This window comes from Zootoca vivipara, chromosome 1 (genome assembly GCF_963506605.1).
Source record: "Zootoca vivipara chromosome 1, rZooViv1.1, whole genome shotgun sequence".
In the NCBI taxonomy this organism is placed as follows: domain Eukaryota; kingdom Metazoa; phylum Chordata; class Lepidosauria; order Squamata; family Lacertidae; genus Zootoca; species Zootoca vivipara.
Window position 1 is genome coordinate 134,553,269 of NC_083276.1, and position 17,525 is coordinate 134,570,793.

The 17,525-nt window shown below is 41.7% G+C and overlaps 1 protein-coding gene across 4 annotated transcripts in view; it reads left to right on the forward strand.

Moving 5' to 3' along the window:
* PCNT (pericentrin) overlaps positions 1–17,525 on the forward strand; it is an 87,623-nt gene that overhangs the window by 11,829 nt on the left and 58,269 nt on the right. For 3 of the 4 annotated variants that reach the window (XM_060282515.1, XM_035139836.2, XM_035139842.2), the window contains exons 5-10: positions 2,045–2,166; positions 7,909–8,020; positions 9,066–9,330; positions 12,109–12,196; positions 15,171–15,387; positions 16,813–17,036. In XM_060282515.1, the coding sequence (XP_060138498.1) occupies positions 2,045–2,166; positions 7,909–8,020; positions 9,066–9,330; positions 12,109–12,196; positions 15,171–15,387; positions 16,813–17,036 (1,028 nt within the window). The other variant, XM_060282517.1, reaches the window with a different exon arrangement.

Genomic DNA, 17,525 nt, shown 5'->3' on the forward strand with positions numbered 1-17,525 from the left:
CATTCGTCTAGCGAGGCAACACTGTATTCAAATCACCACTCAGTCATGAAGCTCACTGGGCCAGATATTGGGCAGGAGTGAACAAATGAGCCCCATCAGTGGAAGCTCTGCACAAGAACTAGCACAATGGAACTTTAAACCTCTTTCCTCCCACTGCCCACACTGAAATTGGCTCATGTGGCTGGGCGGTGAGGGTGGTAAGTGTTGGAAGAGCCCCAAAACAATGCACAGGATTAGAGGGGCCATCATTCTCTCTGGGAAGCCATAGTGCTTGTCATGACGGAACGGTCACCTTTGTGCAATATTGAATTCCTCCCAATGTATCTTAACCTAATCTACCTAATGGTTTGTTTGTTTTTAAGGATACAATGGAAAGAGGGAGAACTATGTACACCACTTAAACTCCTTAGAGGAAAGGTGGAATATAAATGTTACAAATAATAAATTAAGCTTCAGCTTGTTTCTCCTTATCCATCTGAGACCAATCCTCCAGGAAGAACCGCAGCTACCAGGAGGATACCATGGTTGATGGTGTTAAATAGTTCTCTGTCTATTCTCCCTTGTAAATCATTTACAAGGGTGAGTGACCAAGGCTGTTTCCATCCCATACCTTGGCCGTCTGCAATCACACTTTACACTAAATCCACATTTACCAAGGTTTTCAGTTCTTTGTCCTTTAGTCTTTTTGATTTTGCTAGTCTTATTTAAGGGGGCGATGCGGGTGGCGCTGTGGTCTAAACCAAAGAGCCTAGGGCTTGCCAATCAGAAGCTTCGTGGTTCAAATCCCCACGACGGGGTGAGCTGTTGTTCGGTCCCAGCTCCTGCCCACCTACCGGTAGCAGTTTGAAAGCACGTCAAAGTGCAAGTAGATTACTGCTCTGGCGGGAAGGTAAACGGCGTTTCCGTGTGCTGCTCTGGTTCACCAGAAGCGGCTTAGTCATGCTGGCCACATGACCCAGAAGCTGTCTGTGGACAAACGCCAGCTCCCTCAACCTATAGAGCGAGGGGAGCACACAACCCCAGAGTCGTCCGTGACTGGACTAATGGTCAGGGGTACCTTTCCCTTTAGTCTTATTTAACAATGTCTATCATTTTGTTCTCCTCTTTGTGACATGATGCTATCTTGTTTTTTAGATAGCTTCTGCATTCTCTCATCTTTGGATTTCCAGCCTTTCTCTCCCTGAGGTGGCTTGTAGGTCTTATGTTTTATCTCATATTCTTCTCACTCATATTGATTTTCTGTTCAGAGCAAAATGACTTTTATGTATCACCCTCTCTAGGTGTCCTTATTCATTGTTTCTCATTCTCTGATTTTTGTGTTCTATCCAGAATGGCTCTGAAATAACATATTTTATATTCTAAACCTTTTCCTTTCTACACTTCTCTTTATCTTCTTTTTAATACTCTTGTTTCCCGGGCATGTAAACCTGGGATACGTTTCCTTAATGGAGAACAAAAAGGAAGTCTGCAATTGTAGACTCTTCATAGTGGAATTCTACTCCTCTTTTGCTTCCCAGTTATGGGGAGACTAAGGCTGCAGTCTTATGCATCCTTACCTGAGGGTAAGCCCTGTTGAACATAGTTAGACTTACTTCTGAGTAAACAGGCACACAAGGCTACCAACTTGTTTAAGATAAGCAGGTCTGGGTCTGGTCAGTTCTTGGATGGGTGCCCATTTGTGAACCACATATACAGGGTCTTGGGTTCCATGATGGAAGAAAGGTGGGATATAAATGTTAAAATTAAAATAAAACTTGTAAAGATTGCATTGTAATATCATCTCTTTTAGACAGCGTATAGCATCTGGCATTGCTTTGCTGATTTCACATTTCACATTATCATACTTTTCTGTCAGAAATATTGCTACAAAGATTGTGGAATTTATTAGAAAACTTAACAGAATTGTATGTATGAAGTAGAATTTAAATTCACTGCTGACCTTATATGCAGACATTTGGACTGTTGTGATGCCAGAAACTTTGTGTGCATTTTGACAGCTGATAAGAAAATTATTTTTATAACAGAACACAATGTTATTTTGTAGTGGAGCATGACATCCTGAAAAACCAGTATGATCTGGCCATGACAAAGCTGCAGGCTGAAATTGAACAAAAGTTGGAAGGTATGAAAGAGCAAAGCAAGAAAGAAGGAGAATTACAGCAGGAGGTAAATAAGCACATTTATGTTGATTCTTTGCAATGCTCTTTATTTTGGAAGCAACAAAGTTGATAGATGTATATATGTTGATTAAGATCTGCCTGAATATGAGAGTGAAATGGCAGAGTGGGAAACAACAGAAGATAAAATGGAGAGGATCTCCACACAGGTGATTGGAGGACTGAAACATGCAAATGAGGGTGTTGGGATGCTGGAAGAGAGGGGTGGAATTATGGACAGAGATATTAAGAAACATCTGGAGATGGCAGTGATAGACATAAGAAAGAAAGGATCTTCTGTACAAGTTGAACACAGAAGAAAACACCATCAAGCTGCTGGCAATCTTTGGAAAAAGAATGGAAGAAATAGAAATGGAAGGACTTATTTTCTTTAAATTAAGATGGGAAAGCATGGCCAAGAGGAAATGGGACTGGAAAATATGGAATTGGGTAAGAATTAATGAAGATACAAGTAAATAGTTACGGACTATTACTCCAATAAGAGTTCTTGGAATTTCTTGGAGAGGAAGTTGTTATACTGTGTTAGGGGGACTCCCTACAGGGAACCTTCCCCCATCATCCTGACCAGCACTTCGCCCAGCAGCAGCGCCAGCAGCGGGTCAGGGGGAAGTGGGATGGAGGAGGGAAGGCTCAGCGAGGCATCAGAGCCCTGGCAACGCTCTGGGGAAGAGACGGCGGAGGGAGGGCTCAGTGAGGCATCAGAGCCCCTGCACCACACTGACCAACAAGTGGAGGAGGGACGGCTCAGGGAGGCGTCGGAGCCCAGGCACTGCCCAAGCCAGCAAGGGGAAGAAGGGGCACAGCTCCTGGCAGCCGAATTGAGGCGTGCACCCAAATGCAGGGTTAGGGGGTGGCGTTTTGGGGTGCCCAGGCTATTATGCTGGCCCTGAAGCAGAAGGGCGCCATTGCCGGATTCTGAGAGTGACTGGGATGTCATGTTTTCTGCTATCTCTGCACTGTAAATAGTATGCACAATAAAACCTTTAAAGACAGAACGGACTGGAGCATCTTTACTCGGGAGTAGCCGCAACAACTCCCTGACATAATGGACTGAAGAAAGACTATTTTTGGCCTTTAGCTATAATAACAATCAAAGAGCCCCTTTGGGACTTTTTGTGTGGAAAGAAGAGTATCTTGAGGTGTCTGGGGTTGAAGATTGGAAAAACACCTAGCAGATTGAGGACGTTATCCTGGAATACAACTAGATACTAACTATTCTGGAATGAATGTTTTCAATGTTTTGAATAATCTTTATATACACAATTGGCAGATGGAGAACTAGAAGTCCTCCTTCTCTCATCTCCTTATTTTTTATGATTTCTAGCTTTTGTCTTCTTCTGTAAACTCTACTATACTTATGTTTTGTTCTTTTTTTTTTGGTGTCCTCTTGTTGTTGTTTAGTCGTTTAGTCGTGTCCGACTCTTCGTGACCCCATGGACCATAGCACGCCAGGCACTCCTGTCTTGCACTGCCTCCCGCAGTTTGGTCAAACTCATGTTCGTAGCTTCGAGAACACTGTCCAACCATCTTGTCCTCTGACGTCCCCTTCTCCTAGTGCCCTCAATCTTTCCCAACATCAGGGTCTTTTCCAAGGATTCTTCTCTTCTCATGAGGTGGCCAAAGTATTGGAGCCTCAGCTTCACGATCTGTCCTTCCAGGGAGCACTCAGGGCTGATTTCCTTAAGAATGGATAGGTTTGATCTTCTTGCAGTCCATGGGACTCTCAAGAGTCTCCTCCAGCACCATAATTCAAAAGCATCAATTCTTCGGCGATCAGCCTTCTTTATGGTCCAGCTCTCACTTCCATACATCACTACTGGAAAAACCATAGCTTTAACTATACGGACCTTTGTCGGCAAGGTGATGTCTCTGCTTTTTAAGATGCTGTCTAGGTTTGTCATTGCTTTTCTCCCAAGAAGCAGGCGTCTTTTAATTTCGTGACTGCTGTCACCATCTGCAGTGATCAAGGAGCCCAAGAAGGTAAAATCTCTCACTGCCTCCATTTCTTCCCCTTCTATTTGCCAGGAGGTGATGGGACCAGTGGCCATGATCTTGGTTTTTTTGATGTTGAGCTTCAGACCATATTTTGCGCTCTCCTCTTTCACCCTCATTAAAAGGTTCTTTAATTCCTCCTCGCTTTCTGCCATCAAGGTTGTGTCATCTGCATATCTGAGGTTGTTGATATTTCTTCCGGCAATCTTAATTCCGGCTTGGGATTCATCTAGTCCAGCCTTTCGCATGATGAATTCTGCATATAAGTTAAATAAGCAGGGAGACAATATACAACCTTGTCGTACTCCTTTCCCAATTTTGAACCAATCAGTTGTTCCATATCCAGTTCTAACTGTAGCTTCTTGTCCCACATAGAGATTTCTCAGGAGACAGATGAGGTGATCAGGCACTCCCATTTCTTTAAGAACTTGCCATAGTTTGCTGTGGTCGACACAGTCAAAGGCTTTTGCATAGTCAATGAAGCAGAAGTAGACGTTTTTCTGGAACTCTCTAGCTTTCTCCATAATCCAGCGCATGTTTGCTATTTGGTCTCTGGTTCCTCTGCCCTTTCGAAATCCAGCTTGCACTTCTGGGAGTTCTCGGTCCACATACTGCCTAAGCCTGCCTTGTAGAATTTTAAGCATAACCTTGGTAGCGTGTGAAATGAGCGCAATTGTGCGGTAGTTGGAGCATTCTTTGGCACTGCCCTTCTTTGGAATTGGGATGTAGACTGATCTTCTCCAATCCTCTGGCCATTGCTGAGTTTTCCAAACTTGCTGGCATATTGGGTGTAGCACCTTAACAGCATCATCTTTTAAAATTTTAAATAGTTCAGCTGGAATATCATCACTTCCACTGGCCTTGTTATTAGCAGTGCTTTCTAAGGCCCATTTGACTTCACTCTCCAAGATGTCTGGCTCAAGGTCAGCAACCACACTACCTGGGGTGTATGAGACCTCCATATCTTTCTGGTATAATTCCTCTGTGTATTCTTGCCACCTCTTCTTGATGTCTTCTGCTTCTGTTAGGTCCTTACCACTTTTGTCCTTGATTATGGTAATCTTTGTACGAAATGTTCCTTTCATATCTCCAATTTTCTTGAACAGATCTCTGGTTTTCCCCTTTCTATTGTTTTCCTCTATTTCTTTGCATTGCTCATTTAAGAAGACCCTCTTGTCTCTCCTTGCTGTTTTTTGGAAATCTGCATTCAGTTTCCTGTATCTTTCCCTATCTCCCTTGCATTTTGCTTGCCTCCTCTCCTCCGCTATTTGTAAGGCCTCGTTGGACAGCCATTTTGCTTTCTTGCATTTCCTTTTCCTTGGGATGGTTTTCGTTGCTGCCTCCTGTATAATGTTATGAGCCTCCATCCATAGTTCTTCAGGTACTCTGTCCACCAAATCTAAATCCTTAAACCTGTTCCTCACTTCCACTGTGTATTCATAAGGGATTTGATTCAGATTGTATCTTACTGGCCCAGTGGTTTTTCCTACTTTCTTCAGTTTAAGCTGGAATTTTGCTATAAGAAGCTGATGATCTGAGTTACAGTCAGCTCCAGGTCTTGTTTTTGCTGATTGTATAGAGCTTCTCCATCTTTGGCTGCAGAGAATATAATCAATCTGATTTCGATGCTGCCCATTTGGTGATATCCATGTGTAGAGTCGTCTCTTGTGTTGTTGGAAGAGAGTGTTTGTGATGACCAGCTTGTTCTCTTGACAGAACTCTATTAGCCTTTGCCCTGCTTCATTTTGAACTCCAAGGCCAAACTTGCCAGTTGTTCCTTTTATCTCTTGATTCCCTACTTTAGCATTCCAATCCCCTGTAATGAGAAGAACATCCTTCTTTGGTGTCATTTCTAGAAGGTGTTGTAGGTCTTCATAGAATTGGTCAATTTCACTTTCTTCAGCTCCGGTAGTTGGTGCATAAACTTGGATTACTGTGATGTTAAAAGGTCTGCCTTGGATTCGTATCGAGATCATTCTGTCATTTTTGAGATTGCATCCCATTACAGCTTTTGCCACTCTTTTGTTGACTATGAGGGCCACTCCATTTCTACTACAGGATTCTTGCCCACAGTAGTAGATATGATAGTCACCCGAACTGAATTCGCCCATTCCCTTCCATTTTAGTTCACTGATGCCCAGGATTCCGATATTTATTCTTGTCATCTCATTTTTGACCACATCCAGCTTACCTCCATTCATGGTTCTTACATTCCAGGTTCCTATGCAATATTTTTCTTTACAGCATCAGACTTTCCTTTCGCTTCCAGGCATATCCGCAACTGAGCGTCCTTTTGGCTTTGGCCCAGCCGCTTCATCAGCTCTGAATCTACTTGTACTTGTCCTCCGCTCTTCCTCAGTAGCATGTTGGACGCCTTCCGACCTGAGGGGCTCATCTTCCAGCGTCATAACTTTTATATGCCTGTTGTCTTTGTCCATGGAGTTTTCTTGGCAGGGATACTGGAGTGGCTTGCCAGTTCCTTCTCCAGATGGATCACGTTTAGTCAAAACTCTCCACTATGACCTGTCCAACTTGGGTGGCCCTGCATGGCATAGCTCATAGCTTCTCTGAGTTATTCAAGCCCCTTCGCCACGACAAGGCATTGATCCATGAAGGGGTTGGTGTCCTCTACTCTGAGTTAATGAGGATACACAAATGAAGGTGGTGGATGGATGATGAAGAACTCTGTGTGAGATGCAGAGAAGGGAAGATCTCCCAGATTGGGAGGCTGTGGGACAAGGGATGAGATGCACCTCTGATAGAGGGCATTGCATTTTCCTTTCTTCCTCCCACTTTATTTTTGTGTTCTTTCTTTCTTTCTTGTACGTATGTACATTTGCTTTCCCGTTTTCTTTCTATTTTCATTTGGATTAGTTTGGCTTTTATTCTATTGTACATTGGTCCCTCGTTTTGAGTCCGCCCTGTTTAGGGTCCATTTCGTTTAACGTCCGCGGCAAACCCGGAAGTATTGGAACGGGTTACTTCCGGGTTTGCTGCACATGCAGAAGCACAAAATCACGCTATGCGCAGAGTGGCGCTTTGTCGAGTGGCGCTTTCGTCGAGTGTCTGGGGCTCCGGAACGGATCCCGGATGCAAAAGGGGTATGACTGTATGTTGAAAAGTTTCAATAATAAAAAAGAGAGAAAGAACTCACTGGTGCACCTGAACCCTATTGAAAGCAAGATTGATGTCCCCATGCATCAGCTGATGCACAAGGAGTTTAATTCTGCTTGGTTCAGGTGTACAAACTAGTTCCTCACAGTGAACTACAGTAGTTGGCACACTGAAGCCCTGAAGAAAACTGGAACTTTGTGCACATCGCCTGATAATGTCATAATGACATCACCTGACTGACAAGTGGGTGGTGCTGTCCATCTGTCAGGGGTGCAGTGGGGGCCAAAAAGGTTCCCCATCCCATTCAAAATCTTACCAGTCAGTTGCAAACGATGTAGAGTTAAAATGAAAGAACAGGCAGCATCTGAGCACATTCTAAGCCTAGGAATGTGTTTTAGTATCAGAATTGAACAAAGCAAAGAGTCCTTTCATGCAGATATGCACTACTGGTTAGCTTCCTTAAATTTCAACAATCTAATTTATAAAGTGGTTTTATTGTTGCTGCTGTTAAGAAATTCGGAGCCAGAAATTGGCCAAAAATTCTATCACTCCTGGTTAGAAGATTTTGAAAACTTTTTTAAAAATTAAAATTTGTAGGTGTACTAACTTATTGTACTTCTTGTAGATAGAAAAGCTAACGGCTATGCAAGAAAAACTAAAGGCAGAGTCAGAAGAAGAAATCAAGCGACTTTTGTCTCAACTGGATAGTGCTTGGGCAAGTCGCCAAGAATTAAGTGGTACGTTTGAGGATTTGACATAGGAGCATTGTAACCTGTAACTTGCTTTCTGTTCATTTTTAAATTTTAGGGTCTGATTCTCTATCATTCAGTGAAGCATTTTATTTTACGCTATTAAGTAATGACATATAAAGGAACAATATTTTACAACTTCTTAATGACTGATTAGCTGAGGACCTGTTAACGCATGTTTGTGAAACTCTCAGTTTTAATTTCAGGATTTTAGGTTACTTTCTCAGATTTGAGGATTGACATAATTTACATTTTATCCTGTTCAAATATAATATTAAGTTTCTAAAAATATTTTTATTATTTCAGGTATAACATACAAGCTAAATTTATGGCACAAATAATCCTGATGCCATTCATTTTGAATCTTAACAATGAATTTGAAAAATTAACTCAGTGATTTGTATTTATATAGTAGCTCTTGAATTATTATTATTATTATTATTATTATTATTATTATTATTATTATTATTTCCTCCTTTTTCCACTTCAGGTATGCAGTTTAAGGAATAAAATATAATGATATATTGAGTAGTTAACATTCATAAATGAGCTCTAAGATTTGTAATACTAATCTTCAGACTTGGCAGTGTTTATATTTACTTTCTTCATTTTATTATGCATTTAACCTGGCCAATATTAATAGATCACAAGCCTTTTGGGGTTTTTATGCAAATCTTGGAAAATGTAAATATAGGTGGAGTTGCTAGCTATCCAATGTTTTCATACAGAATAAGCTTTCCTATCCTCCCGCTGCACCCTCTGATGTGTTCTGAAGGGTCCCCCAAACGTACATGATCAGACTGAGGGATGGCAAGGGGAAGGAGATCAAGTCGCATTACACAAGCAACCTCAGAACTTGTAATAAGTTCTGTTCACGTTAATAAAGTGCTTCTTAGCATCTAAGGCACTTAAGGTCAAATGTTAAGCCTAGTCTTCTTAATGGCGTCCTGTGTGTGTTGTACGTCTTCAGAAGCTTGTTTTATTTTAATATACTTTATTAAAATAAGAGAGTACTATCTTGGTCTTCCACCAGAGTTGAAAGAACAGCTGCTTGCTCGCCCGTCACACATCGAAGAAATGGAATACCTGAAGAAGGATTTTCAACTTAAATGGGATAAAAAGAAAAGTGAACATGAAAATGAACTGGAACAATTAAGACTTTATTTTGAACAGAAATTAAAGTCTGTGGAAGAAAACTACAGAGAAGAATTAACAATGCTGCATCAGAGGCTTCGGGAAATGAAAGATTATTCCCTATCAGAGGTGGAGAACAGCCAAGATCTACATGTGGAATTTGGGTGATGCTAATAATTTAGTAACTTGATCTGTAACATCAGATTTTTAAAGAGCTGATTACTAAGTATTACATTCTGAATAAGGGGGGAATGTGTAATGAAAACTACACAGAAGTCCGTTCTTAAACCAAAGCATTCTTAAACCAAGGCATGCTTTCTCATAGCAGCGGGGGACTCAGTTTACAAATGGAACACACTCAACAGGAAGCAGAACATGTTCTGCTTCAAAGGCAGAGTTCACAAACCAAAACACCTACTTCAGGGTTTAAAAGGTAAATGTAAAGGGACCCCTGACCATTAGGTCCAGTCGTGACCGACTCTGGGGTTGCGCGCTCATCTCGCATTTTTGGCCGAGGGAGCCGGCGTATAGCTTCCAGGTCATGTGGCCAGCATGACAAAGCCGCTTCTGGCAAACCAGAGCAGCACACGGAAACGCCGTTTACCTTCCCTATTTATCTACTTGCATTTTGACGTGCTTTCGAACTGCTAGGTTGGCAGGAGCTGGGACCAAGCAACGGGAGCTCACCCCGTCACAGGGATTCGAACCGCCGACCTTCTGATCGGCAAGCCCTAGGCTCAGTGGTTTAACCACAGCGCCACTTCAGGGTTTGCAGCATTTTTAATCCAAGTTGTTTATAAATTATGCTGTTCTTAAACCAAGGTACCACTGTATTTGTAATTGTAGTTTCCTCTGGCAGTCAGGACAGCTGGTCATGTTGGAGAACTTTCCTGAAGCCCTTGTGCTCCTGGCTAGGGGATAATTTTTGTTACTACCACACTTTGATACTCAGGAGCATCTAGCAGCTGTAGGATGCACTAGATTTCTGTTTGTCACAGTTAGGATTGGGTTAGCTTGATTGTCATGTATCCATTAAAAAAGAGAGAGTTAATGTTGTTTTGAAGAGTCAAGAAAATTAGACCCTTTATGCCTTTCACAACTTTGCCACTGACTAGCCTTTCAAGGAAGTGTTGTGCAATTGCCTGCCCTCATGTTTTGTCTCTGGAAAGGCTATTATTTGTTACCAATGCTAATATTTATTACCAGGCAGACATTAGTTGCCTAAGTTGGTTTTCACAAGCTCAGTCTTGCATTCTGTGAGCGACTTGTAAAATATTGGTTAGTTCACACCACTTGAAGAATGGGAATCCTTTGCTAATCCTGATTTAGATTTTTTTTTTCAAGAGGCAAGCTGCCAGTGTCTTTCATTTACTGTTTTCGTTTGTATGGATTCTAGTGAATGCTTAAGATCTGTCTGCAGCTGCTTCAAGTTGAGGGTGGCTTAGGAAACATGTGGTTGGTGTTTCTTACTGGGAACGTGGCAGTGGGCAGCCAGTGTAAGATTACACTCTGTCCTCCAGCCTGTCAGCTGATGCTACCAGGGAGTTCAGTTGATAGGCGGGTGGGTGTGGGTCAAGGAAAATTCACTACCTCATGTTGTACTTCCAGTGGAAATTTTAGGTACCCTAAATGCTTACAAACTAAAGAGAGAGCCTGTTGATAAAAGCTGATAATAGTTTTTGTGGGATTTGTATATTTAATTGGAATTTAAGATCTATTTAAGGTAAAATCCTGAATGACTGCAGAGTCCCAAACAGCTGTTTCTTCTCACACCAAAGCAGCTATAGCTAGAGAGAAAACGGAAGGCAGCTAAAACAGTGATTTTACTGTTTTCATGGGCAATGCAAAGCAACATGGTGCTGTGAATTTCTGTGGATTAGCCATGCACCATTTAGTACCTCTGTGAAGGCTGGAGCCTTAAATATGTGTACCTGTCTGTGCCTGACCCTTCCCTGTCTGGGGAACATTTGGGAAGGCCTGAGCTGCATTATCCAGGCTGTAGCAGCATGGCAGGCCTGCCTGCTGAACAATGGAAAATGCTTCTCCTGTAGCAAAATCTCTGCTAAGATGCCTTTCACCTACATGAGCTCCAGATCCTTACTGCAACCAATTAGAAAAGATGAGAGAGAGAGAGAGGGAGAGAGATGCACACCACAACTGTTAATGATGTGGTGGTGGGGAACCCTGAGGTTTAGAACTAGTGTGATAGAGTTAAGTGAAGTGTGAACCGGCTTGCATATGGATACAGGAATCTTAATCTCATGATTGTGGTAACTGAAAAATGTGAATCCGTGGTTGTAGAAATGAATACCATTTCATGCTAACATTTTCTTACAGTATTATATTACCATGGTTGCTTCTGTGTGACTTTAAATCACCCCCAAATTTACAGTTCAGTACATAGAATGATGGAGTTGGGTGATCTACTGTCTGCTGCTGCAGGAAATCCACTGTTGTAGTATTCCTCATAGGTGGCCATTCAGCCTCTCCTTTAAAACATCTAATGTGGGATAGTTCATCACTTTCTGAGGCATTCTGTTCTACCACATCTTATACCATTAGGGTCTTCCAAATATTTCAGTGAAATAATCTTTCTTGTAATGTGAACCCCTTATTTTTGGGTCCTACTCTGGAGCAGTTAAAAACAAATGTGCTCCAGCATCTTACATGATAGTCATTTGAATATTTAAAGAAGGCTATCATATTGCCTTCTTCATATGAATCTCTTCATATGAATCTCTTCTTCATGCTAAACATACCCATTGTTAAATATACTGAAAACTACTTTATTACTTTATTAGAGTTATTGCTTTATTAAATTATAATATAGTAAAGCATATACCCAGTATATATAATGCTATAATAAAGTAATGCTATAATAAAACATTATTAAAGTTATTAAGGCCATGTTACTTACTCTTTTGAAATTTCCCCCCATACAGTTCATCTGCCATATTTTTAGAAGAGATGACCGAAAAGGAGAGACATGATCTATTTGAGCAGCTAACTCAGCAACTGGAACGCCACAAGGTAAATTACTAGCTAGTAATAAAAAGGCATATTTGGCTTGCCAGACAAAATGACACCCCCCACCCCCCAACTCCATGTGCTGTTCTGGGGATTGTTGCTGAGGGTAACCAAAAAAGGCCTTATGGGCCGCATGCAGCCCTTGGGATGTACATTGAGCAATCCTGCTGCAGTGGATAGTCTAGTGCAGGCATCCCCAAACTTCGGCCCTCCAGATGTTTTGGACTACAATTCCCATCATGGCTGACCACTGGTCCTGCTAGCTAGGGATCATGGGAGTTGTAGGCCAAAATATCTGGAGGGCCGCAGTTTGGGGATGCCTGGTCTAGTGCAGAGCTTTCCAAACTTTTCATGTTGGTGACGCACTTTTTAGACATGCATCTTTTTGTGACACAGTAATTCAGTTTTACTAGCAAACTGGAGGTTATACTAACCCCTTTCCTGCCCTGGGAGGAGTGTGGGGAGCATTCACATGACACACCTACACCCTGCAGCTGACACACTAACGTGTTGCGACACACAGTTTGGAAAGCTCTGGTCTAGAGTAAGTGTCACGACCCCTAAGTTCAGCGGTCGCTACAGTGAGCTAAGGTTCCAGATTGGGTTCCGCCTCCAAGCCTGATGCTGGTGTTGAAGGACAACTGATCCTGCCGCTGCCAGGGAGGAGACAACTGAACCAGTTGCCACCACACCAAAGCCTGTAGAACCAAGCCAGAATCCTCATGAGTGGCTTCCCATGTGCTTACGGAAACAACTGCCTCCCCCCTCCCCCCCCCCACCAGTCGAGGCTGTGGAATGCAGAAATGTCTGTCTTTTAAGATTATCGACAGAGGCTTTGAGATTACATCTGATATTGCTGCATCAAACTGTTGACTCACGTCAAGCTTGTCTACTAAGACCCCTAGATCCTTTTCACACGTACTGCTAGTAAGGCAGGTGTCCCCATCTTATATTCGTGCAGCTGGTTCTTCCTGCTTAACATTTGTCCCTATTGAAATTCATCTTGTTGGTTTGGGCTCAGTTTTCCAATCTGTTAAGATCATTTAGAATCCCAATTCTGTCTTCTGCAGCATTAGCTGCTCCTACCAGTTTGGTGTCATCTGCAAATTTGATGAGCATCCCCTCAATTCCTTCATCCAAATCCACCTAACAGTTACCTCAATCAACCCACATTTTACCAGCTTCTTCACAAGAATATCATAGGGGACTTCGCCAGACGTTTCACTGAAATCAAAATACACTATGTCCACAGCATTCCCCCAATCCAGCAAGTTTTAAACTCCGTCAAAAAGAGAAATGAGATTTGTCTGACATGACTGGGATTTTGGGAAACCCTGGCTGGGTCTTCATAATCACCGCATCCTTTTCTAAGTGCCCACAGACCAACTGTTGCATTATCTGTTCTAGGACCTTTCCTGGTATTGATGTCAAGCTCACTGGTCAGTAGTTACATGGGTCTTCTCCCCCCCCCCCACTTTTGAAGATGGGGATAACATTTGCCTGTCTCCAGTCTGCAGGGATTTCACCTGTTCTCCAAGAATTCTCAAAGATTAGAGGCTCTGAGATTACATCCACAAGCTCCCTTGGGTGCAACTAATCAGGCCCTGCAGATTTGAGTTCATTTAAAGTAGCTAGGTGTTCCCTTACCACTCTTTTCCTATCTTGGGCTTCAGCTCTCTCCTTGCATTATTTATTCTGTTATCACTAGATTGGGCACTGCTTTCCTTTTGGGTGAAGACAGAGGCAAAGTAGGTGTCTAACAGTTCCTCCCTGTTGTTGAGAATCAGGTACAAGATAGATGATCCCCTTGTAGCTTCCTTCACCTTCAGGAAAATGAAATTGTCTATGAGGCAACTGAGGAATTTGTTGGCAGAGTTCTTGTTGCAATAGATATTGGGGTAGTTGAAGTCTCCCATGACTACTGTATCTCTCCTTTTTGAATGTTTGGCTATCTGCTCTAGGAAGGCATCATCCAAGTCTTCAGTCTGGCTTGGAGGTCTATAGCCAGGGCTGGCCCTCCCATGAGGTAAGGTGAGGCATTCCATTCATTCTAATGGACCAGTCTCCATAGCATAGTAGTGTTGCTGTTGCAGTCCACCTTGGGTAAGGCTGCAACCCATTAGTGGATATCAATGCACATGAAGACCAGTGCTACTTATGGCTTATGATCAATCCTAATTCTATTTATTAATACATTAGCATTCAGTTTTCCATCCTGATTGTGGCTGTACTAGAAGGCAGATCTACTTGTTGCATTTTATTGCTGATGACCGCCAAAGGGCTGTGAAGAATTTGCTCCATGTACAGTGGACACTCGGGTTGCGAATGTGATCCATGCGGGAGGCACGTTCGCAACCTGCAGTGCCACGTCTGCGCGGGTTGCAATTCGGCGCTTCTGCGCATGTGCAAAGCGCAATCTAGCGCTTCTGCGCATGCACGAGTGGCGAAACCCGAAAGTAACCCATTCTGGTACTTCCAGGTTCGGTGCGGTGTGCAACCCGAAACCACACAACCTGAAGTGTCTGTAACCTGAGGTACGACTAAATTGCTTGTGCTAATTTTAGTTGTTGGCATCTGTCTGTCTCAAGAGATAATGGAGTGCACCTCTGGGGTGAAGTCAAACTGCTGCGTTGGCAGCACTGAAGTAACGTCCTCGGCACAAGCCTGTGCAGTGTGTGTGGAGGTTCTAGGCTGTCTAGGCGACAAGATCCCTCTCTTGGCCTCACTGATGTGGGCCCAAAGGAAAGCAGAGCAAAACATTTGGCACCAGCTTGGCTGCAGGAGTTGTTGGAAGGAGGTGTACAAGGCGCCATCCAACTGTCTTAGGGGCTCCACTTTGGATTTGTGCAGGATTTACTGCTTAGCCTTTTCTTCTTGTGAAGTATAGTTTAGTAAAACAAGTGTTTTGCATGGAAAATTTAAAATGGATATGTTTAATAAATCTTACCATTGTTTTTCTTTTGCATGTTGGCTTCAGGAAGAACTCTCTTGTTTACGGTTGCATTTGGATAATAAACACAGAAGTGAGGTGGAATTATTAAGGTCTTCACTAACGCTTCAGTATGAAGAGACCCTAAAGAAGATGAGGATGGATCTTTCAGATAGATTCACTTATGAAATGGAGCAACTGAAAAGAAAACATTGTTTAAGTCTTGAACAGCTCCGTGCCAAAATGTCAGAAGAGCACCTCAGAGGTAAGAAGTTGCAGGTCATAAGAATAACATGTAAAATTTCAATTTCCAAAATTACATTTATATGGAAAATGCTAGCTCAGTGTTCTAAACCAGTGAAATACATTGCTTTACTATAGTGCTCAGGCTATCACTTTCTAAGAATGGTTTTAGTTGATTTACCCTGTGAAACTAATATAAGCCACTCCTAGCCACAGAGGCCACCTATACATCAATTGATAAGGATGGTTCAAGAAGTTCCCCCGAACAACGGACCTGTTCCTTCAGAGGGAATGCAATCACATCATCTCTCTCCTGCATCTGAGAACCATTCACCCACAAAGGTTCTGCCTCCCCAGGATTCATACTCAGCTTATTAGCCTTCATTAGTCCACCACTGCATGCAGGCATCTGTCCAGGTCTTTCACCGTCTCTCCTGAATGAAATGTAACAGAGAAATAGAGCTGGGTATCATCAGCATACTGATTACACCTTGACCTCAAACTCCTAGTGACTGCTCCCAAAGGCTTCATATAGCTGGGGACAAAATAGAGACCTGTGCAGATGTTTAAAATAACTTTTGTTAAAAAACCAGAAGCCTTTTTTGTTAGGCGTTGTAGGACAGGAATTGCCAAAAGAGCGAAAGAAGCTATTCATGTATTCTACAACGGTGGCTAGGATTCTATTAGCTCAAAAATGGAAAGATGATAAGATACCAACAAAAGAAGAATGACAAGTCAAACTTACAGAATACACAGAAATGGTGGAACTCACAGGAAGACTCAGAGACAATGACAATGAAGACTTTAAAAAAGACAGAACCGTTCATGTTGTATCTACAGAAATATTGTTAAGAAATGGACTCACTAGCAGGGTTTGAGTAAACACAACTAAGAAAGTTAAGAAACAACAATATGGAAATTAATCAAGTGTAAGATGTAACTGGAAAGAAAATTTGGTATAAAAATGATAAGAATATAAGAGCATTTAGCTAAAAGATCAGAAAAATAAGAAAAATTAAGCAGAAGTAGCAAATATTTAAAGAACCAGTGGGGAAGTTGAGGGAAGTCATGGGGGGGGGAGTTTCGTTTTCTTTTATTTTTTCTCTTTTATATGGTAAATGTGTTGAATATTAAATTGTAAAATCTAATAATTTTTTTAAAAAAATAATAATAAAAAATAGAGACCTGTGCAATCCCATAGCATAACTGCCATGGGCCAGAGGAGCAGCCTCCGAGTGCTGGGGACACAACCCTGCAAATAGGAATGGAACCCGTGTAATAGCCGTGTTAATAATCTTCTAATAGTGTTAATATTCTAATCTAAATTAAGATTATAGCAATGAAACACTAAATATGACTTGTTCAGTTTTTTGTTATAATTTTGGTTTTCTTCTGTTGCAATTATGAAAACTGATGAGAAAATATTTTAAACTTTTATTATTTTCAGAAATTGCTAAACTTGGTCTACAAAGTGCTCAAGATGCTGCGCGTCAAGTAGAAATGGAAGTGGCTGAGCGATGCTTGGCACTAGAAAATGAGTACAAAGCTAAACTTTGTGTTCTTCAGGTTGAGACCCAAAAAGAAGACATAGAAGAATTGAGGAAAGAAAATACAAAATTAAAGGAAATTAGTGTGTGTCAAGAAATGCATTGGAAGGAGGAGCTGGAGCAGGTAAAATATGGAGGGATGTTGAAATATTGTGTTTCTGAGAAATAATTAAGGATTTTAATTAATACATATGTGTATAAACAATTTTTCAAAATGAGACAACATAAATTATGTTCTATATTATATTTTCAAGAATAAATAGTTCATTTGGACACATCTTAAGATATTGTAACTAAATTTGGCACAGATCTCAGTAGTTCCTGAGATCAAGGAACAGGGTTTTGTTTTGTTTTGTTTTGCTATGTTTGAATACTGTTGGATGGCATGTTGAGTCAAGCTGGCAGATTGAACCATTCAGAATTGCATTTATTGTCAGTGAGGACTGCTGTTCGCTTCTTTGAATTCCCAAACACTATTATTATTATTTGTGATCCTCCTTTTTATAGTGCTATCCTGTATATGTTTATGTGGAAGAAAATTCATAGCAGCAAAATGTTCTGTTCCCTTCTCTGGCTACTATTGCCTACACCCTCTTTACATGTCTTTGTAGAA